The 26,319-nt window shown below is 37.4% G+C and overlaps 1 protein-coding gene across 1 annotated transcript in view; it reads left to right on the top strand.

Moving 5' to 3' along the window:
- OCA2 (OCA2 melanosomal transmembrane protein) overlaps positions 1-26,319 on the top strand; it is a 226,847-nt gene that overhangs the window by 67,338 nt on the left and 133,190 nt on the right. The window contains exons 10-14 of the mRNA XM_080377365.1: positions 15,032-15,103; positions 15,994-16,059; positions 17,170-17,226; positions 18,267-18,391; positions 21,941-22,079. Of these exons, the coding sequence (XP_080233491.1) occupies positions 15,032-15,103; positions 15,994-16,059; positions 17,170-17,226; positions 18,267-18,391; positions 21,941-22,079 (459 nt within the window). The remainder of the gene's footprint in view (positions 1-15,031; positions 15,104-15,993; positions 16,060-17,169; positions 17,227-18,266; positions 18,392-21,940; positions 22,080-26,319) is intronic.

The raw sequence follows: 26,319 nt of genomic DNA, 5'->3' as shown, positions 1-26,319 counted from the left end.
TATGAATGCATGTAGGCATGCAGCACAGTACTAAAATAATCTTAATACTTTTAAATGCAGCTTTTAGTTTTCAAAAAGCCCCAATGATGCACATCAGGTTTTTAATGTATGTAAAGGGTAGTTCTGTGTTTGCATCCTAGAAAGCTGCTTTGGAACAATTCGTGTGTAAGAGGAAGTAAAAGCTTGAAACTGGAAAGCAAAGCCAAGGAAAGCATGCGTTTTCCTGTTCTTTTTAGAAAAAAACTTTTGAACAACTCATTAGCTTATTGTTTCTGTGAAAAGATAAAGGAAAAAAATTCTGATGTTGGGAGCAAAATCATTTCTGCAAATTCAAAGGCAGAAATAGATACTTATAAGTGAACTTTTTTGAATTTTAAAAATTGGAAAGTCGCCTATTGCATCATGAAGTCATCGATTTTCTCCATAACATCTGTAGGAATGACAAACGCTACAACTAGAGTAAATTTTAAAAAATAAATACGTAAGCTGGAAATAACTATCATAGAAAAAAAAGCCTTGACTGTTGTTTGGTTCCCTCACAAATCTCTTGGGAGAGATGGATGTTAATATTGTTAGAGTATGTAATAGTGGCTTATGTTATATTCAGTATTTATAACTTTAGTGCCTGAAGTCCTGCTTTCTCAACACATTGCATTCTCTATTCCATTAGCAGTTTTCACTATAACAAAAATCAATTGGTTTTGCTGCAGAAGCTCTCTTTCATGGATTTTCATTTTCAGTGTTGCTGCTCCCTATCTTTTATCAGTCTTTATTGGTTTCCTGTGTTTTATTCATTATCATTGGCAATATAGATTCAACTTTAGACAGTGTGGACACCCAAACAAGTTTTAGAGCTATATTTTGATGTAATTTCTTATAATGATGAAGAAGAGGAAGCTTTTTATCTGTTACAACTCCCAAGAGCCACATGAAGGTGTGCCTCTTGCTCCTCCTGCACAGCCTTTTTCCCCAAACATGAATCATAGATCTTGTGCCCACAATCTCCTCAACCTCACTGTCCTCATCTTTTAATTCTTCCTTCCTTCCCCTTCTCCCCTTGCCCTTTGCTACCTTAGTCACCAGGGAGTGTGCAGGACTTCTTGCAAGAACATGCTGCAAGGACTTCTACCTCCTGCAGATACATGCAATGGGAAAAACTGATGAAATAAGAGATGCCAGCTGGAAAATGAAGTGCATTTACTGTAAATTGTCATTTTCTCCAAACCTACACCACTGTAAAGACGCAGGGTAAATTCTGCTTTGAGGTAGCTATTTGCCTCTTGGCATAGAGGTCAATGCATTTCAAGTACTAGTCCTTGTCAGTGGAGAAGCCTTACTGTCTTAGGATGTGCTGCTCTTCAGAAAACATGCTAAGCTGTGGAACCATGTTTCTTCAGACATTTAAGTGTTGTTTCTTTTGAAGCTGATTACGTATTATGTATTCATAAAATTTCTGGTGAAAGAAGATGTCTATTCTTTCTCTTTAAGTTCTAATGATTTCTTTTTGTTATTATTTATTTTTATTTTATTTTATTCTTACCACAAATACAACTATTTTCTTACTTCACAGTCCTACCCTGCCCCTTGAGTATACTTTTGCCTACTTGTCCCTTTTGGTATATTGCTTTTTACTCTCTTTAGATGAACATCCCTCAGTTACATTTGCTGTTTGATATCTGTGGGTTCTTTCTTTTTTCCCCCATGTAATCATCCTTCAGTAACTAGACATTCATTGTCTTCAAATTGATTTTTCTCCAAATATTGATCAGTTCTCTCTTTTCATTTCAGTCTTCTGTTCCCTCTCCTTCTCCCAAAGGAGAAAGGAGAAAAAAAAATCTGCTGCTTGTGGTATTTTTTAATTTATCCAACCTATAGCATTTTATAGACTTGTTGAAAACAATGAAGTGTTTCATTTTGTTCTTGGAAGTCTACACTGCACAGGAAATTAAATTACATGTATGTTAAAAATAAACCCCAGAAGTGTGCCAGGCTTGCCTTTGTTGATCTCAGCTTTACCATCTGACCCTTCAGGATTACTGAGGAACACACGTATGATGGGCTATGAGTATGTTTTCACATGAATCTACAGGGATATCTCATATAAAGTGCTGATGTACAGAGTTCTAAGCTGATGTTGCTGTACTACATTAGTTCACAATGTATTTCAAGATAGGCTCCTTCTAGTTTTGATCCTCAAAATGTGTAGCTTCTTTTGACTGAGAACTTAAAAAAAATTCAAACAAAAAAATCTTAGAAAATTTAATTTTTACAGTTTTCTGCTCCAAACATCTTTGTTCTTTCAGTTAGGAGTGCATTTTGTCTTTTTCTTTCTTTGATTTTCATTCTTTTTGCAGCAAAGCCTTTTTCTATGTATATAACGAAAGTGACTGTTTATACCCTATTCACTCAAACTCTATAAGCAGTGGTATATGGCTGTTTCTGGTGGTACAGCATGGTCAAGGAAAAGTAGTGTAGATAAAATCTCATTGTTTCCTCTTTGCAGTACAGTAAGATATCTTTAGTTTCTCCTTTTTTTTGCTTGTATTTGTATACATAAAGAATGGGATAATACAGTGGTTACCCTGAAAAGAAATCTATCTGCCTATCTATATCTTAAAATATCTGTTAATATTATGAAGTCTTATTGGTATTTAAAGAAGTTTTTTGAGTCGATGAAGTTCTTTTGAAATTATTATTAACTACATATTTGCAGCTATGTTGGGGCTGCATTAATTAGAAATATGTAAGGAGAAATGTTAAACATTTATTATTAAAGGACAGAGTTTATTAATTTGAATTAATTATTGTGTGCCCTTGTCCAATATTTTCCTTTAATAAGATATTTGGTTTATGCTGTGGGTTAAAATGGAGTGTTAGCAATTTATGATACTTAAATGAGCCAGCAGAAACAAGTATGAAGGTAATAGCCTGTTAAAAGCTATTTTATAAGACGTTTTATTTGGTCAGGATAAAAGGCAGAATAACATTCATTTTATAAGAAAAAAAAAGAGAAGAGATACCAATAGCACATCAAATGGCAGGAGAGTGATACCAGCAAGTATCAGAAATTCTGTGAGAAGCTCCACAGGGCTTGTTTTATCACAGGAGCTATCATTTAGTTTCATATCCTGTCTTGTAGGTAGCCCTAAAAAAGATCTTGCCAGGATCTTTCAAATGGCTTTTTAATGATCTGACATGTTGAATAACATGTCTTTATTTCTCATTAAAACACAAATACTTTAAAGTGCAATATCTGGCCTTAAAAGCTCTAACTTTTTACTAGAATGAAGTAGGGACTTATAATCACAATTTTTATTACTTCAGTGGAAATGGAGAGTGTCAGTTTCTCTCCATATTACTTCTGTATTATTAACTAGCTTAAATTATGAATAAACATCCCCATAGCTTAATTTCTTTAACTCATAGCAGAGTGATTTTTAATAGCATCTAACCAGCAGAAATTAGCTTCAGACAGCAAAACTTTTATGCGGTTCAGCCTGACCATTTTACTAGCATCGTGGCCTAGTTGAACCAGTTTCCATGCAGGAAGCATTTTTACAATGAAATGTTTGTTATTACTCCTGTCTATGCTCACACTAAGGCTCCTTATTTGTACACGGAAAATTACACTTCAGAGAGGGAATAGGAAAACAGAAGAAATACTCACTGGTATACAAAATGTAATAGTAAGTGATGACAATAGGCTAATCTTCAGGGAGAATTTTTCCGATGAGGAAAGTCACAGAAACTAGTGATCAGCTTACTCAGCATGGTTTCTTACTTCCCATCCATTCTCATAATTATCTGCCTTCAAATATGGACAGAGAAGAGTGTGGATTAGAGTGTTCCCACCTCCGCATATATCCTACCAAAAGACTGGTAACAAAGTGGTGGAATAAAATCCACAGCCTTTATTGGAAAAGCCAATGTAAAAGAGAAAATCTTAGCTGCTGGTCTTCCTGGCTTTTGTGGGAGAGAATATATTCCTGCTGCTATTGTTTTCATTTGTGTTAAGATGGGAAAATTGTGAAGTGGAATTAAGACACTGCTGTAGGAGCTGGCAGAAAAATTAGGCAGTTTACCAGAATGAACGATCTATCCTCTTTGGTGAAGAGTCTGAGCCATACCTCACTGGGTGAGAATAAATGTTTGCTCTCATCTGCCCTCCTGTCTTGGGGTGGGAGGGAGCAAGAGAGCCCAAGACTGGGACAGAACAGGAAAGCTTATTCTGTGGGATGTGCCCAGCTTCCAACAGGGCAAGGATGCTCTCCTGCACACTTTTCCTTCCTTTGAGAGACTACTGATCCTGACCAGGGGAGAGAGAAGGCTACCTTGATATTGTCTTGATTATCTGCAGTGTTTTACAGTATGACAGAAAAAAAGCTGAGAGGTAGGGCCTGGAGAGGGAACTTCCCAGCCTGAGGCAGAAATCATAAATGTGACGCCAGTGAGTTGCATGGAACTTGAATCCAGTGTAGTGAAACCCAAACTGTAAAATCCAGTAGAAAAACTTAGCTTGAAGAAAAATCTAGCTCCCTTTGGGAGCAGGCTAGCTGCATCCTTCCTGGGCAACATGTGGTTGTGGATCTGGTCTCGAGACCCCAGGACCCTAAAGCACTATTACCATTTAAAAGTTTACTCTTTTTTTTCTTTCTCCTCCCCACCTGCAGCTGAATATATGCAGTGTAATTAAGACAGTTTTGCAGTCCCCATGACTAATGCTTTTAGGACATAAACTGAAGGTGTGCATTGGGAATGGTATCAAGTGAAGCAAAATAGATAAGAGACAGCAAAGCCTGCTGAGATAGGTGCTGGAGGACTGGATTGAACAAGGGGATCCACACGTGAGGCAGATCCATCTGTCCTGTTCCCCATAGTGACAGATTTTCTCCCAGAGAGAACAGCCTGTGACTCAACTAGCAATTAAGCAGTCATTCCCCACCTTTCTGTGATTTAGGAGATTTAGGATGTGACCTCTGTGCATTTTGAGAGGCTGAACATGACTGTAAAGCAGTTGTGAAGGAGCATTATGAGTTGCTTCTTATGAGAAGCATTGGATCAGTACCCCTGAGGTGCCAGGATTTCTACTACTGGGGTAGAGCAGAGACACTGGCACCAAGTTGGCTCCAACAGGACAGAGCCAGCACCAGTGAGATAAACTACACTCATTTTCACCTGCTGTAACTGCAACAAAGGAAGTGTCAAGGAAGCAGAGTGCTGTAAGACAGGGATGGAAGACATTTAAATTCAAACAAAAATACAGTATAAAAGCAAGCATAATCCTCAGCTGGATCCCAGCTTGAAATGTTATAACAACGGTTTTGTATTATTAATACAATATGAATATTGATTTTACACTCACTATTGCCTGTCTAATTGTTAGAGCTATCTTGGTAGAAGTCTGGCTCTGTTCTGAATGTGTGTACTTTAAGGAAAAATATCTTCTTTTGGGTACTGTGGTACTTCTGTAGTGTGAAAACTGGCCTTAATTAAGGACTTAATAGGAAAAAATTGCCACTGGATGGTGCTGCTTGCTATTCTAAGGACTTAATAGGATTGTCTGCTTTAAAAGATGCTGTCACCCACAGGCTCCACTTTTCAGAGAATACTATTTTTTGAAATAATAGGAGTCATATTTTCAACACTAAGTGTAAAAACTGATTTCCAAATGTCCATTTTCTATTTTCTATTGCCTTTCAAAACTAATTTTTAACTGTATTTTGTTCAATTTGTGGAAGCCTGTCAAGCACAAATGTGTTGCCCTGCCTTGCATACTAGATATGTTGTAGGCTGGTATTTTTCCTTTTTGTTTGAGACAAGCAATAGAACATTAAATTAGCTTAATTGAATGCTGCTGTTCAGCTTCTACCCTGCCTATGGCAACCAGGGGGGTAAAGCGCAGTGAAATCTCAAAATTTTAACAAGGTGTTAGACAACACACATGCGCTTCTAAAGCACACAAACAGGGATGAGAACAACTCAGCTTCTTTTGGCTCCCCAAATATCTTCTTTCAGCAAGAGCAAGGGCAACAGTGAATGAACAAACATGAGAGAGTGTAAGGGCCAGGCTTGGAGGTAGATGTAATGGCATGATCTAAAGAAGAGAAAAGGTCCAGAGAAGAAAATAAGGAGATATCAGGGATGAAAGATTCTCCAGAGTAACTGCTGGCTAAAGTAATGTGAGTGCTGCAGTTTGCCATACTGTTGTTCACAGTGTGTGGCTGTAATTCTGTGTAGTCGTATTACGTTAATATTAAAAGAAGGCTGACGAAGATTCATACAGGGAAAGTAAAATAAGTTTGCCCCTCACTTTTGTGTTTTGCTGCATGTGATTTCTTTACTAGAAATTCAGTCTTATAAGTCTTGAGTATGCTGAGATAGCTAGGGAAATACAGATGGTGGCATCTTTTGCAGTTTCAGAAAATGTTCAAAACCTCAAACATAATGAGGGTCTTGCAGTTCCCATGAATAATGGTTTTAGGACAAAAATGAGGGTGTGAGGGTGTACATCAGGAATGATATCAAGGCAAGTGGAGTGGATGGAGGCAGCAAAGCCTGCTGAGATAGGTGCAGAAAGATTGGATTTTTTGCAGGACAAAAGGGTCCTGCAAAAGGGTTTTGAATGACTGAAGACTTGTTGCCAGGTCAGCCTGTCAATATACAACAGCTTTGGTCATGTCAGCCCACAGTAGCGTTCTGGTTTATCATCTTCTAGGTAGCAACATCAGCCCTTTACTGGCTCATGAACAGATCTCTCTACTTTAGTCATATAGTGAATGTTTTTTGTAGCTGAAATATTACAGGACTGAGGTGCCTTGGCACATAAAAATGATCACCATCCTGTCTTTCCACAGGGCTCCACTTTCTATTAATTTGACCTGACTCAAGGCCCTGATTTACAGAACATCAGCTCATTCATCTCTGCATGCCTCTGTCCAATTTCATATTAAGACAAAACCCCCAAATTCACAGGAAATAAAAAGATTCACTTTTAAGATTTAACTCTGAGGAGATCTCAAACTATCAGATGTTACTGGATATTCCCCTTCTGGTGTTTCTTGGAGGTGTATAAAAATAATTTTCTTATATCAGAACCATCCCAAGAGGTAGAGGCTAGAAAACATCCACCTGTGGCTGTAATGATATAGATATGGCAGAGTTCTCTTTTTTGTATGAATCTGATAGAAATATTTACTAGGTATGATGCTATACCTTTTTATCCTTAGTTCTCATTAGTAATATTCTGAGGTGGGAGGTTATCTCAAAACCAGAGTCAGCATAGAAGTCAAGCAGCCATTCCAACCCTCATTATAAAGGAATAAACCCTTCTGGATTTTCTGTACAATTGCTGTTTTTATGCTTCCGTCCTGGCTCCACACTTTTCTCCACCTTTGCTTTTCCCTCAGGTTTCCAAGGCATTAAAATATAAGGATTTCAATAGTCTTGTTCATCTCATACAGTAAAGATATGTTTATCCTTGCATCATTCAACTACTACTTTGAACCAGTTAATTCAATGTTCCATATCAGCATGAAGCTTTCACCCATCCAGTTTTCTCTACAAACAACAAGCAGTGATATTGCTGGGGAAGGAAGTTCATAGATAGTGAAAATATTGCAAATTGTGCACATTGTTCATTCAAAGACATTGATAGAGCTATGGAGTAGCAAATACCTTTGCAGAATCTAGAATCAGCTTATAGATTTTCTATATAGATGAGGGGAATGAATTAATCAGATAATGTATCCACAGAAAATAATTTGATCTCCTTATGTCAGTTTCTTCCCCCTTCCCCCCCCCCCCCCCCTCCTTCTATGCATAGTGTCTTACATATAGGAAGAATTGATGTCAGCTGGTGAAAGGATGTAGTCACTTAATCATAGAATGTCAGGGCTATCCCAGACAAAACTCCCAAGATACCCCTACCTTGTATTTCTTAGCCTGCTCAGTCAAAATATCATAGGAATAAAAGTGAATTAACACAGGCGTTAACTTGTCTTGGATACTATGTAGTATTACTTTTAATCACCTTCTATTTAAGATAATCATCTTGTGTAATGCTGTCTTATGTTTTGAAACATTGCATTAGGAAGTGGCAAATTGCAGCCTTTTGTGCCTTTCCCTAAGGCAGAGTTGTTTATACCATGACTTTCTCCACTGACATTGAATCAGAACAAGTAATTTGGCACACTATCCGAGTGAAAATGGATATTATAGCAGAATGTCATAGATGGATGCTTTCTTACCTTGGGGTGGTGTAGATGTTCTTCAGGAGTTACACAGTTTGCTATAGAATCTAATGTTTGTATTTTACAAAACCCCAAGTCTTTTAGGGTTGGGAATTTGTCTGTAAAAAGAGCTTATTCAATGTATATGGGGTGTTATTTTCACAGTTACAGGAATCAGCCATTTATTATGCAATTAATGCGAACGAATGTTAGTACTAAAATACGCAGCTAATGTTTCCAAGTCCACAGACCTCTCCAATCTGTGCTTTTAACTGATCTTGGGCACATATGTCATGCATATGGCAGAAGTAACTATTGTACTGAATCACCATTGAATTCTTGTAAAAATGAGTAAGCTATTGGTCTAGGGTTGTTTTTATTTTCAAGAAAGGCATACTTATGTATGGTGATGCAGTTTTGACATAGTTTGACTTACAAAAATGAGACTAATAATAATATTTTCTAAAAATTTAACCTAGTGTAAAGTTTTATTTTATTTTTCACGTCTGCATTTACAGAATACATATAGATAGTGTCCTAATCTGCAAAGATATAAATAGCTGTTCTTGCTATCACTGTTTTTTTTGATGCTTGTGGTCACTTTGGGATACTTGATGTGCATCATCTTTCAGCAGCTGTACCCTATGTGCTTGCCTCAAGAGCTGCTTTAGTCCATCCCTGAATACTGCATGAGTTTAAGTCATACTTTCTAAACTATGCCAAGCAAGTCCCTTTTGCTTCATTAAAATCCCCACAGAATTTACTAGTTACTGCTTAACTAAGTAATTCTAAGGCAATTAATTTTCTGTTATCATTCATTTTGCACTAGCTGTTGAGACACGTCCCCTGTAAGGAAGGGGTTTCCACGTGCTAGGAAAAATGCCCTGCGGCTGAAGAAGGCACAGAACTGCTTCTGCAGAGCTTGTATAGGGAGCAACAGAGGAGAGGAGGGTGAGGAGGTAAAGCGTTAGCTGCCATCACCAGCTGAAGGGGAGGTATGCTTTTATGCCTTCACTAAGCAGCCAGTACTGGTTAGATGGTCTCTTCAGTATAGGCAAGCATTAAGAAAATCAAGTAAATACGTCTGGTCTCATTGACCTTCCTTTTCTGCTCTGATTTCATCTGTACCTGACTATATCCTGTATCTCTACTCTATTGGTTTATATTCTGTTCAAATTGTGCAATTTGCCAGAAGTAAAGCAAATTTTCATTAACTGAGAAGTTGATGCTATTCAGCTTTGAGGTGGATCTACTGCAGGGAAGAGTTCAAAGTATTGCAAGGCTTTTTGTGACCCTTGTTTTCCATCATAAGCCCACATTTTCAATTATGCTGCTTGAAAGACTTAGGAAAAGTCACCTAAATTAGTTAGCTAAATTACCGTTGTTTTTCTGCAAATTTCAGTTTTGATTTCAGCTTCTGATGCCAGTTTCAGGCTTCAGCATTAATTTTCCAAACTGTAAGTGGATCAAATATGTGCAACATTAAAGACTGAATTTCATCTGCATCCTGCTAAAACAGCTGTAATGGTCCAAGGCAAAGCAGACCACCAAAACTTATAAAGTATTTGACAGTAAGATTACCTCTATCAAGGGATCTGATTGAGGAGCACATTTCCAGAGGCAGTCAGGCTAATACTGTCTTGATTACCTTTAGGAAAAACAAAATCCTTGTCTTCGAAAAAAGCCCTCTTCCACTGCTAGGGATATCTTCTTTTAACCTAATAAACCCTTATTAAAGCATAAGAAAGAATAGTTATAAAACATAAAGTCAGAAATAAAGCTGTCCTAGAGCAAATTTTACTCCCCTTCTCTCCCTCTTTGTCCCTTGAGAATGAAGGATTGAACTAGAGACTTTATAAAATCTAAGAGGGATTTGGCTGTTAATTTTAGAGAGAAAGACTCAGCTCCTCTGGAGATAGGTGGAAAATGCGTAACATCCATATGTGGATATAGGCTTGGGAATAATTGCCTCCTGTTGAAATGCAGCGATGATGCACTCTATCAAATGGAAATTAATTTCTCAGTAAAATAAGTAGTTTAATGCAACAGTCATCACTGGAGAAAAAATGGATAAGAAATGAATTGAGGCTGCATTTGAATCTTTATGTTAAAGTCACTGACAGTCATCTTTCAGCTGCCATTTATCACTTATAAAGAAGGACTTGTGGGAATAAAATGTTTGGTATGATTTATTATTTATCAAATATCTTCAGAAGCACATTTTGGAAATATGCATGCCCTGGATTCCAGATGGGAAATGTATGCTCTGAAATAGCATACAGGTCACCATTCAATTGGCTTCTAAATAATTTCCTTTTACCTCCTGGAGCACTGAACAAGATAAAGTGTTTGGAATTTTGAATCATTTTTATAATGATGCTGTTGCAGTGTAGCAAAAGATTTGATGAACTCTGTGCAAACATTCCAAAGCACTTTTAGATAAAGAAATTTAAACCTGGAGAGGTCTAGCTTGTCTAAATCTGGTTTGCATTATAGCTCTGGAAATGTATATTATTAATTAATAACAAGCATGAAAAGTTGCAGCATAAATGATTTAGGCAGCTTTCGTTTCTTACCTTAGAATTAACTCCTGAATTAAGAGCGTGGAAGCTATCATACAGAACTAGCATTCAGCACATTGTGTTTATCACACAGCAGGTAATCATGAGACAAACTTTCTACAGATAGTTATGAAACAAAATTGTTATTATAGAAGTTTTTCCTAATCCTTGCCTATTCTGAATTGACCCTATAGCATGACCCTATGATGTTGCTATCACCATACCTACATTGCTGATGTTATTTTCAAGAGCCTCTGTTGTTGCAGCTTTGGGTTTTTTTCACTACTTACATAACATTCTGTAAATATCCATTCACTTTTCTGAAATCTCTTCAGCTCTCAGCCTGCTGACATCCTGTGTCAGTGATCTCTGTGACCGAGTCAAGCACTGTGAGAGTGAAATCTGGGCTGCATTGTTTTCAGTATCAGTTTGTATTGAGATAACCGTCCCTTTGTGAAAGGCAAGCACCATACTTTACTGTTTCATTAAGTCAACATTGCTAGGCATTCTTCAGAAAAAAATAAAGGTGATGTTGATGGTGAAGATGTCTTTTCTGAGAAGAGATTATAAGGGCTGTAGCTGGGTTGGGAGGTGGGGAGCTCTAGCATGCAGACTGGTAAGACTAAAAGCTTTGTATCTTCCTTGTCTGTTCTTTTTCATCTCAATGGCCATTGCTTGTTTTTTTAAGAAACCTTTCCAAGAAATGAGGCAAGGAACTTTTATAAGTGCATTTTAAAGAGTGTGCTAAAACTGACTGAATCATTGAAATGCGAGGCTCCAGTTGTGGGATGGAAGAAATAAGAGTGAGAAGAAACTAAAAGGTCACTGTGACAGAATGAGAAAGGCCAGAGAGCATGTGAGGAGGTATTTATGTGCAAGAGAGTAGAAACAGCAATGCAGATGAGAGGCAAGGTGGAGAGAGAATGAAAGGTGAGACAAAAGAAGGGCTTTTATGAGATGTGCAGAATGGAAAGAATTTTAGTGATGGTTTTTGTCATGTATGTCATGTCATACAATGAGTACTGTGTAGCTGAACAGTGGTCCAGGCAAGACTTTATTAGTGCTGGGAGATGGATTTTGAAAAAGAGAGATGAAATAGAGAGGGAAATGTAGGTATCATAGTAAGATCCACAAGGGGTATTGACTACTTCAGTGTCTTTGATAAGGACACATTATGACGAGTCTTCCACCTGAGTTCGTTTATCCTTGCTCTGAAGTAACTTTTCGCCCACCATTTCCTTCTGCTTCCATTCCTAGCCTGTAAAATGAAAATTCTACCCAGTCAGGCTAATGCAGCCAACTGAAATCTGTGATCTTATAGGCAATTCCTATTCAAGAGAGAAACTTGGCATGAATCAGAGTTCTTTCAGTGTAACTGTCTTTGCTTACTAGACAATACATAAAGGTATGCACTTTCTTAAGCATGAGAAGGATTGGATAAATACAGATAATTTCTCACTTAATCTTTCAAAATGTCTTTAGATTCAGGAGTCCACCAAATCTCTTAGCTTTTCTAGGGTTAAATTTATGTGTTAATTTATTCCTGTGCTCTGTCAATTCTGCATCTGAGCTTTCATTCAGGGATAGACTCTGAGATTCATCCTGAAATGATGCTCATCCTCCTATGGGACTTCAAAGTGTTTGGATCAGGTTTGTACTATTTTCCAAAAGATAATAATGGAATTTTACCTAATACAATGCCCTCCAAATATGTATTGGACAGAACTGTGATTCAAAGAGTGTCACAGCTTAGAACCTGCATGTGTTAATTTCTCCATTTGTAAGCTTTAAAAAATACTTCAAAATATATATTATTTGTTTGGGGTTTGCTTTAGTGAACAGAAAATTAAAGATTAATCCACTCTTTGCTAAACCTCCCTCGGTCTCAACTTCTGAATATTTACATGTCTCTGAACTTACGTAAGTGTGCTTTCCAGGCTTTGTGTTACTGTATAACTTCCACTTAATAGTTTGCTGGAATGAAGAGCTGTACATTTGACAAGTTTTTTTATAGTAGAGCTTTGCACCTAAATAGTCTTTGTTCGTTCTTCAGGATATACTTTTGTACATCCTTCTTGAAAAATCACCAGGGTGAAGGGGCTGACAGACAACTCCATTTGTAAAGCAATTTTCCTATCTTTCTGCAGAAATTAAAGCAAATTTCACCTATAGGTGACAGCAAACTCTTGGAAACTGAAAAGGCAGTCAACTCAATATGTGCAATTAAGTATACAATAGTGACAGCAAAACTGTTTACGTGGAAATATGTGAAAAATCTAAAGCCAATCAAATCTCAGAAAATCCATGATATCTTTCTGAGAACTGCAAAAGAGCTATGTAGTGTGGGTGGTGATTAGATAAGGAGAAAGACTCCAGTCTGAGGACAGCTGAAGATTCCCCAGTAGTTTACCCTTGAACATGCTTTGTCCTAGTAAGCTGATCCCTTTCCCTAACCCACACCTCTGCTTCGTGGCTTTTATAGGAGAGAGCTGTAAGGTCTAATTGCTGCACCCCATTGTCAGCCACAACTCGAAAGTTATCAAATGCTCCTTACCTTTGCAGAATCATGTGTACTTTCATATCAACACTCTGAAACTGGATATCAAAGATGAAACAGTAACTTATCACACATGCTGCTGTGGGAGCTGGTGGGAGCTGTTATGTGTGCTATGTACTTTCAGGTCATTAGGACGGAAACACATTGATCTGATCTGTTTTATCACTATGAATACGTTATTCTCCAGGTGCATTTTGGAGAAACACATAGGAGAATGAGACAGAGTTTTCTTTTGACTTATCACTGAATTAGTAATTTATGTATTTATTTTTCTAGTAATTTGGTAAATTGCTTAGTTGTTTACTGTTACTGTTAAAAAATTATGTTCCGGAAGAAAAAGCAAAGCCAAATATTTCCTTTTTTCTTTTCCTTTACAAGCAGGCAGGAGAGGCTTGAAATGTCCACATCCTATTGTTTCTTATCAGTAAAGTATTTCTTATGAAATTAGCAGCAAATGAAATATTTCTTTCTCAGAAATACGCCTTATTTCTTTCTCAGAAATGAATTCTGACTTGTGTCTGGATAATATTTAAACACATTAATAGTAAATGCTGTTAATCAGATTCAATCTTTTGTGATTTTCATTAATTACGTTCTTACTTTAACTGAGTTGTTTTACACAAGCTGTAATCTTTGAGACGTGGTGGATTACTTAACTACAAATGAGCACTTGGAGGAAAGAGCATGCTTTCAGGGTATGCTTGCCTTTATACTTTGTCCTTGAGAATTTTAAGTGCAATTTATTTATTAGATACATAGATGTGGACAAACGTCAATATACTGCAATAACTGTTGCAGCATTAAATGAATGTCTGTGTTGTGGTCAGAGGCTTGGGTGCTATTTTTAGATGCGTTGCTTGTATACTAGAGGATCAGTAGAGATGGAGAAGAAGTGCTGCTCAAAGCTGGGTCAGTCTGGTGAAAGCAGCTTTTGAGGAATTGAGGAGAGTGTGGCAAAGCCATCCAATGGATTTTAGCTGAAGTATATGGCTTTCTTGAAGACAAACCACTTTGTAGAGAAAATGCTGATGTAAAAGAACACTTTATGAAGGAAGAAAACTGTATGTGAGACAAAAAGCAGGGGTACAGGCTTGACAGGCCTACCTGTGCCCCCGGCCACAAAATGGAAACTCAGTCTAGTATGTTTGTGTATGTGTAGGGTGCATCTGCCCCAGATCTGAGCTATTTGCTTGGGGATTGCTTGTACACATTGGAGATAAACAAGCAACTCTAAAGAATGAGGTGGAGGATCTCCTGGTCATGCGTGTTCTTCCTGTGGGCTGTGAAGGGAGGCAAACAGGAGTAGGCTTTTTGATACTTAAGGAAGATTAATTGCTTTCTGTCTTGTGTCACCTGTTGGCGAATAGAAGAAACTGATGCTGAAGTCACTTCTCTACCTTGAGATCAGAGCTGAGACTTCCTAGCAAGGTTTTGCATGGGCATGATGGTTTGGGTTTTTTTTTCTTTTTCTTGTTCCTAAATAACATACTGTAGTGAGGCAAAGTAATCAGCCATTCTTTGGTCAGGTCTTTTTGAAAGGGGATGGAATAAGAACAAAACCAACAAACCCAAACAAACTGGGAAAATAATCAACTACAGAAATTTTTATCCCTTTTCCTTTCTCCTTTTTAATAGTAAGGAGATGTTTAGGGTCATCTCTGGTCAATTCTTGCCCTTTGTTGCAGATTGTTCACAGGACCCTTGCAGCGATGCTGGGCTCTCTGGCAGCTTTAGCCGCCTTAGCTACTGTTGGGGAGGTAAGTTATCAAACTGTAAATGCTCACTTTGTTCACTTTGTTTCTCGGTGTGATATCATAAATTTCCATATTTGCCCCTAGGCACATGGCAGAGCAGTGTTTTTTAAGAGAGAGAGATGGTAGAGCAGATATTGGGATGGGGAAGCATCTTGGGGAGAACAAATCAGCCTAGGGTATAGTTAAGAAGAGTAGAAAAAAGCCAGTTGATGCCGTTTTGCTCTGATTTGCAGGAATTGGAGTACAAACATTTTTAGCTTAATTCAGAGTTACTTTAACACTGTTATTTTCAGTAATGTTAGGTTACCAAGCAAACCTAAATGGAAATACATTGCCTTATGCTACCCTAAATAATTACACCTCATGCTTACATCTTCGAATCCTTTTGTTTCCCCCACTGCTTACTCTTAGTTGATATTTAGTGAAACCTCTGAATGATTTTCTCTGTTTTTCTTATAACTAGTCACCACATCATTGCTATGTTCCCTTAAATCACCTCCGGTTTGCTCACAGGTGAAGTGGTATGCTTTTGTTCTCTCACGAAAGAGGAAACTGGGGTGTACCATATAATTTGGTTATCTTTTATTTCTGTAATGCTACATAAGGAACAACTAGATAAATCAATAGCCTAATGTAGGCTTTTGATAATGACCCACTTAGGATGTCAGCAGTACTTTGAATCAGTAGTAATAATAATAATAATAATAATAATAATAATAATAGTAATAATGATAATAACAGAGTCCTTTTTTGTGTACCTTGTAGGAACACTTATTGATTTCCTTCATAGCTTATTTAAATGGTTCATCAATTAAGTGGAGTTTATATTTCATGGCTAATCACAAGTTAGGTGTTTCATGGCATTCACGGGTAATTGTATTGTTTGATTGCAGAAGCCAAGTATGGTCAAAGTGGTGGAGTGGATTGATTATGACACACTAGCGCTGCTGTTTGGAATGGTAACTAAAATGCACCTTGTGCTCTGTGCTGAAATAATCGCATTCAATATAGAGATATTTCTCTTTTTAAGGTGTTGTTAATTGCACTATCCTGAGACATGTTATGATGAAAATTTGGGCCTTGAGGGATTTAAAAACAGGGAGGATGTTCAGACCTCTGAAGGAGCCTTTTGAAAATGTTGATCTTATTCTGGTTTTTGGTGGGTTTTTTTGTTTGTTTGTTTGTTTTTTTTTTAAGTCTGTAAAATTGTGTTGATAACATACTGAAAATATCCTTGAGATCTATAAAAGGAATGACCTGTTTAAGTGCCAAGTAGTATCACTCTCATTTATCTTGTTTATTTTTTTTACTCAAAACCTTCCTCAAACACACTGTGATGGAAAAGTAGTTTTCTTTGTCTTAGTCAGTGGTGTGTTTGGAGGAAAAAAAAAAGCAGCAAAACAGGAATGGAGGAAAAATCTCTTATTAGATTATAATCATATATTATTTCAATCACTTTGCCCAGAGCTATTTATGGTAAAAAGAGTTTTCCAAATGCTGTTAGGCTCTAACACAAAATACACAATTTATAAAGAAAAAAATACAATTATCTGTTGCCATTTGGAGCTTTTCTTATTTCCTGACACTGCTCCCTGCCTTTCCCACAGAAAGCAAAAAAACATACGTTGCGAGTAAAAATGGAAGGAGAGGAAACCTCTCAGAAATGTGGGAAAAAGCAAGTAATTCTTGGAGCCACTATATATCATCTTCTGCATTCTGTAGAGCATTACTGCAGCAAGCAAACATACTTATTGGCTTTTCTTGATTAATGACATAAGGGAGATTCATTGAGTACTTAATGTATGATGCCCACTTAGTCACTACAAATAAAATTCAACCGGACTAGCATGACATTTACAGACTGTTTATGCTGAGAACTAAATTTCACTGTATGATGCATTAACAAGAGATATCTAGCAACTGTAGTGGATAACCTCATACAAAGATGATAATACTCTTAAAGCTGTGTCAGATAAGAAGGACTTTTGTCAGAATCACAGATTACATTGCTTTGTTTTTGTGTAATAGTCCAGTTGCAAGCTATTTTCTTTTTCTTCATCTTTTGGTAGATGCTTTTGGTGGCCATATTTTCAGAGACTGGATTCTTTGACTACTGTGCGGTAAAGGTAGACTTGTTTTGGTACTCTTGATTATTACTAGATTAATCAAGTTAGTATTTAATCAGAACTGTTACACTATATACTATCTTCGAAGAACCTTTCTTAGAGCAGTGTAGACTTACACATTAGAAATTACAGTTGTCAACTTGTAATTTTGAAAAATCTCTTAGGGATGAAAGGAAACCCTTAAGGCAATTCTGTTTCTACAAGAGAAAGGTAAAAGCCCCCAGCAGGGTACACAAGCATATGGAGAAAAAAATAAAGCTGAGTTATTCCATTGACTTCCCCAGGACTGCAGTTCTGCTGTAACTGAAATCTGTATTTTGTGCCTGACAGTAGGGGGAGAGGAAATATGGGAACTATCACTAGCTTTATGATCACACATGAAAAATGGCTGCAGAATTTTGTACAGTAGCAGAACCAGAGATTACATGAAAAGGGTAATTTTGATGGTTTGGTTGTAAAGCAAATATTACCCATAGTGAGGGACTCCTTCACCTGCTGAAAAGCTGAATTTTCTTGAGAAGGTTTGGAAGAAAGAAAACAAAAGTGACAAGAGGACTGCTTTGAGCACAGAATCCCTGAACAAAACATGGGTGGACACAACTCCTGCCTGTGTAGATGTCCAGACTGTGTAGATCTGGCAGTGCTGCTCTGTGGACGAGGAATGTGTCCCAGCACATGGAGAGGGAGGGGGAGGGAGGTCTGAACCATGTTAGTCCACCCAGCCATGCAGGCAGAAGATGGGAGCTCAGCCCTGCTCTTGCCACAGACCCCCTTCATGCCTGAGAGTAGAACATGGTGTCTCTTCAGGCTTGTTTCTTCCTCTGCATGATGGAAATGTTTGCCCAATTCCACAGTGTTTTCTTGCTACATTAATTAATACTGGAGAGGATGCTCTAGGAGATGCATGGAGTAGTAAACACTCTGAACTCACTGTTGCATCATGTTTGGTGAAGTTTTATCTAACTTTTTTTGAAAACTAAGCCAGAGACATCTAGACATCTAGTCCCTTAATTTTGTTTCTATTTGTTTGGTTTTATTAGGCTTATAGATTCTCTAGAGGCAAGGTGTGGGCTATGATTACGCTTCTGTGCCTCATTGCTGCAATTCTTTCTGCATTTTTGGACAACGTTACCACTATGCTGCTCTTTACTCCAGTAACCATAAGGTACTTTATTGTTATGGTTTTGGACTTGGTCTTTTATAGCCAGCAATCAGTAGTAGACATGTGTGCAAAATGCTTGTTTGGACTTTTTTTGATCATCTAAACGGAAATCAAAACTTCAAATATTCCTACTGTAGTAGGGTAAAGAGCTAACGTTTTCAAAGGGATTGGTTGCTTTTTCTCTTTGTGTTAATAGTGAGCACACATCTGAAGCCTGTTATACTGCCTTGGCAGCTAACTATTCTGTTTTTTCTCTATATCTGAACTGCAGTAGCATATTGCACCAAATGCTTCCTAGTAGATGATTTTTTTTCCTGTAGAAAGGGAGAATTTTTTAATTAAAGCTGCCTTCTGCTTTACTGGCTAATATGTATATATATATACACACACACAATTCTAGATAGTAATTTATATTTTAGTGAAGTTGTTATCCCTTCTAATACTGATGATAACCAAATTTTAAAATGTCCAAATTTTGACTAAAAGTTTTGTTTTGGAATATGAGACTCTGAATTTTCTTCCTGTTGGTGATCACAGCATTGGTACAGCCACTGGTTAATTCCACAATTTGAGATTAATACTTGGAACTTTTAATAGAGAACAGTGAATTTAATTACTTCAGATTTCTGTAAATTAATAACACATGATTTGCAACTACATTTAATCAACATATGATTATAAATTAGTGTACTCTGAATTTAACCTGTGTCTGGCCAAGCAAATTTAGTTCATCCAGTTCAGTTTTGGAAAGATCCTGTGTGTTTTTAAAATAATCCTGAGTGATGTAATACTTGCAGTCATTATCACATTAAAGTACACAAAATTCTATTAAGATATGCTCCCACTTTAAAATGTAGCATAAAGCAATAAAACTCAATTTTGCAAGTGGAATTTATTTTGGATTGGGAAACAGCTGATGAATGAAAGCTCCATTTGTCTTCTGTCTGATTATATTTTAGAGATAACTTTACCTTACTCCAATCAATAATTTTACCTCTAGCAGTAGGCAACAATGGAACTATTAAGCACTGTTTCCTTCAGCTGGGTCGCAGGTATTTTGAATTAACTATAATTAGGAATGGATTGAAATCCAACCATCAATGCATCATGAACTACTGTTCACAGGCAGAGCTACTGTAGCATTTACTCTGTTTTCAAAGAATCCCAGAATAGCTCAGGTTGGAAGAGACCTTGGAGTGCCATCTGGTCTAACATTTCATGAGAAAAGGAGCCTGGATGAGTCTATCTGGCACCCTGTCCCATTGTGTCTTGAAAACCTCCAGCGATGGGGACTCTACCACATCCCTGAGGAGGTTGTTCCAGTGGTTAATTGTTCTCACCATAATTTTTTTTTTTCCTATGTTGAGATGAAATCTCTCCCAGTGCAACTTGTACTTGTTGCCCCTTTTCTCCATGTGGCTGCTTGTGAAGAGAGCACCTCTGTCTTTGTACTGACCCTTTAAGTACTGGAGTTTTATACTAAATGTATATTAAGTACTTTATACCAAATGAGTTTGTAAGACTGAAGAAGGGGAAACTCAGTATGTGGGAAACATTTGTATTTGAATCACTATCAAAACTAAAATAAAATTCTATCTTGCCTAGTAAACCCAAATAATTGCCTATTTCTAAAAGCTTCATGCTGGGGGTCATTTTTTTGTTTTTATCTTGCTGCCAATGTCTTCAGCCCTCATCTACAGATTCACTATGTTGCACTGCACTGCCATTGCCATGGAGATAAAGCTTTCAGAAAATCCTACTGACTCTATGAATATGGATTTATATTTCCATTAATAAGGCATAAAATGACGATTTTTTTCACTCTGCATTTTGTAGTAAGCTAATAAAAAAATAACAACTACCCCTTTTTAGCTATAGTTTATTTTCAACATACTTTGTTATTGGGAACTGGAAAGGGCTAATGGTTGTTCACATGGGGAGTTATATAACCAGTATAAGTAAACTGAAGAAGTTTGACCCTACCACACAGCTAACACATTGTGGTGGCTTTATACTTTGGGCTTGGCCTTTCTTGACGTATGTCAGAGGTTCTTTCTTCAAGCTATCACGAGGTGCATCAAAAAGAAAGAATAACTAAACAAAAGTTTAGTTGCAGGTTACATTTTGAAACATTTGGATGTCAAGGAGTGATAGGTTAAAATTTTAAGTACAACTGTGGTCTTCTACCACAATTGATACAATTGGGCAGCTGTACTATAAAGTACCCTTTAACAACATAATTTTATGCTGTTGGGGAAATACTGTATTTTTGCACAGTTATTTTGTTCTGGGCTTTTTGTATGCTGACATGTGTCATCTGACACTGTTTTTCCTGAGTTTTAAATTGACAGTTGGTGACAGGGTAAGTGTATCAAGTTAAGCCTTTGTGCAATGCACTTTCTCTTTTAATAATGCAGACTTAGACTGCACGGTAAAGCTCAGCTCTTCCTTCAAGGAAACATGACAGCATTGCAGTGAAAGCAATCCCGAGACAGCATTCTTGCTGCCACTCTTTCCCCCATCTCATATTAGGTAGAAGGGGCAATAAGTTAACCATGTCCTCCATCTTTACACACTGCAGTGATGTTTTGATAAGCTGTGAGCAGGAAAGCATTCATTCCTTATTCCAAAGTGCTTAGGTATGACTTTAACTTTCAGCTTTTAATGCCATGGACCAAGTTTAAAGTCAAACTGGTACTTCAGAAATGAGAGGATTGTGCAGATCTGTGTGTAAATGTAATTTGTGCAAGTTGAAGCAATCCATGTGAAGATTTGTAAGTGCGCCCTGAGTTGAAATGGATCATGAGGTTACTGAGTCAATCACAGTATTTGACAGAGCACTTAAGACACTTGTTAGAAAAGCATCTTACTAAAGGAGCATTAAATATGTTTGAACTGCTAAAAACATTTCGAGATTTTTTTATAGAATGAGAAATGTGTATTTTATACTCTTGTTGCATTAAAAATAGAAATACTCATGATCAAGCTTGAGAGAAGGGGAAAAATAAGAACAGAATGAACTGGATAAGCCTAGGCTGAAAGCTGAGGTCTCTAATAGATGATTCCTGGCTAATAGGCAGCCTGGGCAATCCTCTACCACTGCTCCCTACAAGAAAGTTACTAATTGATGATGAGTGCAGAAACTGTGATTACCCAGAATAATTTTCCATAGGTGAGTGTAGCCTTGGGACTATGGTTTAAGAAGTCATATGATGTTGAAAATTAGAAATGTTATTTTCTGTGTAGTCTAACTCTTTTAATAGTTGATTAATTAAATGCTTTTTAAAATGCATCGATTTTCCAACCATTAATTATTCCATTACAAATGTAAAAAAAAAAATCTATCATTTTTGCATTTGTATTGCTATTATTACTGTAGCACATATAATGTAGCACAATTAAAACTTTAACAATACATACACAAAAAAATATTGTTTAAAATCCTGCAATTTTTCAGTGAAATGATGGTATTTTGTAAATCTCATAAATTTAAGATTTAAGGTAATTTAGTCATAAGGATAAGAGGTTAATTTCATTCTTTTTGTACCACAGGCTCTGTGAAGTACTTAATCTTGATCCTAGGCATGTCCTGATTGCAGAAGTAATCTTCACAAATATTGGGGGGGCTGCTACAGCTGTTGGAGACCCTCCAAATGTAATTATTGTTTCAAATCAGGAGCTGAGAAATAAGGTATGTACTGCAAGCTGTTTGGCTACTAAAATTAAGTACTGCTGTTGACTTATGCACTCTTGAAACTTGTTTTCCCCCAGCCAGCCGTATAAACAGACCATAATTCACTTTTTCTGCCACACTATTTCCTTCTTAGTAGGATGATCAGGCAGAAGAGACTGATCTTTTGGGGACAAAACTGTGATGAAGGATAGACTTTTTGATAGGGACTGAGAATACCGGTTTCCTTTGTTTGGTGGTGTTGAGGAGGATTTCTTTGTCAATGGCAAAGTGAAGAAGGAAGAAAAACAGTGGAGGGCTATAAAGAGAGGACAGCAAGGAAAAAAAGAAAAACGTGAAAATGAAGATGAAAATCCAACTTTTGTTTTCAGAATAGGCTTTCTCACAAAAGTTAAATATATTGAAACAATTTGACTCCTTTTCAGAAATTTCAAACCAGAAATAATTGTCCATACACAAAACCCTATGACGCCAGAGGGTGTGTTATCCCCATAAACCCATGTCATACATGCCTCCACAACAGGTAGAGACTTTGTCCGTCAGCCACAGCCCAAGGGGATGTTGGGGGTGGAAGCAGAATGGGGGCTCCTCCCATGCAGCATGGACCGCAGCTGGCTCCCACCTCCTGCCAACATTTTGGTACCCCCAGGCTGCAATGACATTCCAACACTTGGCTCTTCTGTTATTTCATTTTGCTGGGTGACTGGTCCCAAAGCGAAGGTTACGGTGGCTGGTACTGGCTGGGACTCCAGACACCTGCCAGTGGCACTGTCCTGGTCCCACTATCTCTTCCTACCAACATTGCCCTCTCTGCCCTGTGGACAGACAGAGCCACTGCTGGTGGGCGTTCACGTTTGCAGCTTTCAGCTTCTGCATGCAGCTAGCCTTTGCATGTTTTCCATGCTTTCAGCTATCCCTGCCACCCAGGGCATCAAGTCCCACTTCTGCCTCTGCCATTGTGATCCCCGGTATCCCTTGATGCGTCACCCGTCTCTGGTGCACCAGAGGCAGTCTGCTCAGGGTGCAAGGGGCAGCCCCTCCTGGCGTGGGGCAGCTCTGCTCTCCTCGTGCACCTGTACCACCACCACCAGGCAGCATGGTGGAAGGGGCAGTAACGTAATGGGCACATCTGTAGGGGCACCAGGCATGTGTTTTTTGTTTTGGCCAAGTGTCATAAACCCCCAAAATAAATAAATCTAAAGGAATTCAGTGTAGTGTATGGGCTAATGTGAAAATACTTGTGCAAGTGGGATGAGGGAATTGTAGCACAAAATTCTAAGCTTTTTTATTTGAAGTCAATTATGTTTCTATTGCCGTACCAAAACAAAATCTCTTCTAATTAACTGAATATACTCAAATTAATTAAGTACTGTCCAGGTTGGAAAATGTCTTGAAAGTTCATAGTATTTAATAAATCGAATGTTTACTTTCAAAATATTTGAAATGTGCTGCAATTTGTTTGTTTGGATGATGAATTTGGAGACTGTAATATTCCTGGCTGAGGATTAGATAGCTAAATTTTACATTTTAAATGTGAAATCTCTGTAACTATTTAAAACTTCTTTTCTAAAAAAGGATAATTAGCACCTGCCATGCAGGTCATTTTCCTAAATACTCAGAAACTCATCATCTCTGTAGAACCTTTAGAAATGACTATAAACATGGGAAGCAATTAAGCAATCACATCAAAAGGAAAATATTTTATATTTCTCTTGATTGAGATACTGATAATTTTAGGAGGGTTCAGATGTATGAATACCCTAGCAATGTGACATTATAGCAAATTCTGAATTTGAAACAAGTACAAAAGCTTTCCAGATCTCCACTCTGGATTGTTTTCGGATCCTTTGTTGCATCGCAGAAATAAGGAAGCAATAAAATACATCAGGTTCAACACAGGACCATGGGACTTGTACTGCTTCTTTCTTATATTCTCAACTGTTATTCCTATGTATATAAAAATAAGACGGTTGAAGACCTACTCTTGGCTTTTAGGCTGAGTGGTATGGGCTATCTTATGTCCTCCCTGCTTAGGGCTCACCTCCTCTAAAGGAGATTTGCCTGGGAGAGCACTGACAGGAGTAACTGGATAAAGTCAAGAGTGAGCGCAGGGAGGGAGCTGGACCATCGGCCTCACAGTCTGTGATGCTGAACTAAAAGCTCGATTCCTAATTTTGTCCACCTGCCCAGCATGCTCTCTTTTGTTCAGAAGAAGAAACACAGATATTGTTATCTTATTTCTGAAACTACTTCTATCAAAGGCTGCTGTGTGGAAGGGTTATATGACCAACTACAAATCTACGTCTAAATGTGTGGGGTGTCCTCTATATTTGTACCAAGTAAAATTTATTCTGTTTTTTAAAGAACTGTTTCAGAGAGAAAAGTTCTTCAATGCAATAATGCCATTTTGAAAACAGCATTTCATGCAGTATTTTTTTATAGTATCTATTATGATATTTTCTACAGAAAATACCTGGATTTTGCCTCTTTTTAGCATTATGGTCATGTTTTTGTCATTCTAGGAAATTTTTCTCCTTAATATTGTCATTGAAATTCCCCTTTTCATCCTCTTGTGCTTCCTTTTCAGTGTTATTGTTTGCATAGTAAGTACAGGGTTACTTGGACAATTGGCCCTGTACGAGGCTGAATAGTGTATTGTACTGTGTAGATGACTGGGTTTTCTATTTTATTAGGTGCGATCAGGAGGAGAATTTTAGCAGTCTTCCTGAACTTTTACTGTTGTACATCACCCTCTAAAAGCAGTCTAGTAAGATATTATGCAAGTTTACACTTTCTTAGGAAACCTCGCTTTTCAAATCAATAGAAAATGAAGTGCAGCCTTGTTACTTTGGGTACTGTTATTGGGTTATAGCTTTGGAAATGCTTTGCTCTTTTGTTTACCGTAGTGCTGGAGAGATTTTTCTCCCTAGGTTCTGGGGAAAAGTCATGTCATATTAAGAATATTTTATCTAAATTATGTTTGAATAAATAAGCTTGTTGTTAGAGTTTACTTATTAAAATGTAGGGATAAGTCTGTTTATTTGTCTTGAGATGCAAATAGATGCCAAAAGGACTTCTTTCTTTGTAGCAGTGGTTAATTTATAACCCTGACATATTCCCTACCATCATGCCTGGAATCAGTGGAACATTTGCATAATAGGAGAGGAAGATTCGTTGTACCCTTTCTTGTTTTTAGTTGGGTGTTGGAAGAAGTTTCACAAAATACCATTTATGTTGCGATTTTAGGGAAGGAAAATAAGAATTTTTATTAAAAGCAAATGGAAAACACATCAAATGAATACAATACTTCTTAAAATTTATTATTACCTTTAGAGTATGGCTACCGAGTGGACGTTGCTAGCAAAATTACACTTTTATCTTGAAGAGATATGTGCTTCATACTTTTGGAATTCCATTTTTATATGCACAATAGGGCATGAACTGGTTTGAAATGGTCGTTGTTTTCAGAAAGGCTGAACATTAAGTCCTCTATATTTGGAAACTTCACAAGTATCTACAGTCACACCTTTGAAATCAGAAGTTGCTTGTGCTCTAAGCTTAGGCTGTGATTACAAGTGCTATAGAGAATGGATAGTGAATAGGTCTCCAGAGCAAAAAAATAGTGTGAACATAGTATACACTAGTGTATCTAGATTTCATTTGCCTAAAAGAGGTCATGATAAGAGCAAAGGCAGTTTTGGCTTGTGCTAGCCACTGGATTATATCCTTTTATTTACCATCTTTGTTAGCATGTGACAAAGCTTGTACTGTTAATCTGATGTGTGCTGAGGATTTTGGGGTTTCAGCATCCCACTCAGGTTTATTCCAGCCATTTAGCAGGAATTCCCTGGGAAACGGACAGCCACCAGGTTCTCCTGTTCTGCCTTTCGGACACTTTCAGCCTTCATACTGAAATTTAACATTATGTGATATTAGTTGATTATATTTCATGAAAAAATATGTTACTGAAAAATTATGAATAAAAGTAGACAATTCTGAAAACTGGAAGAGAGAAAATCCTATATGTGAATCTGTAAAGGTATTTCAAGTCCTGGAGGCTGTGAAAGGAATTCCTGTAGTTTACTAGGCTATTTTTGTTGAGTTTGCAGAATACAAGCTTGTTAAAAGTTTTAATTTGTAGAACTCCTACCCTTCTGTCAATGTTTCATTGATTAGGTTTCTCAAGAAAAAAATGAAATCCTAGGTAAAGTATGTAAAATAGAATTTTGGGGTTTATGGC

Source organism: Falco punctatus (genome assembly GCF_963210335.1).
Source record: "Falco punctatus genome assembly, chromosome: 2".
Classification (NCBI taxonomy): domain Eukaryota; kingdom Metazoa; phylum Chordata; class Aves; order Falconiformes; family Falconidae; genus Falco; species Falco punctatus.
This window is presented reverse-complemented; position numbering and strand designations above follow the sequence as displayed.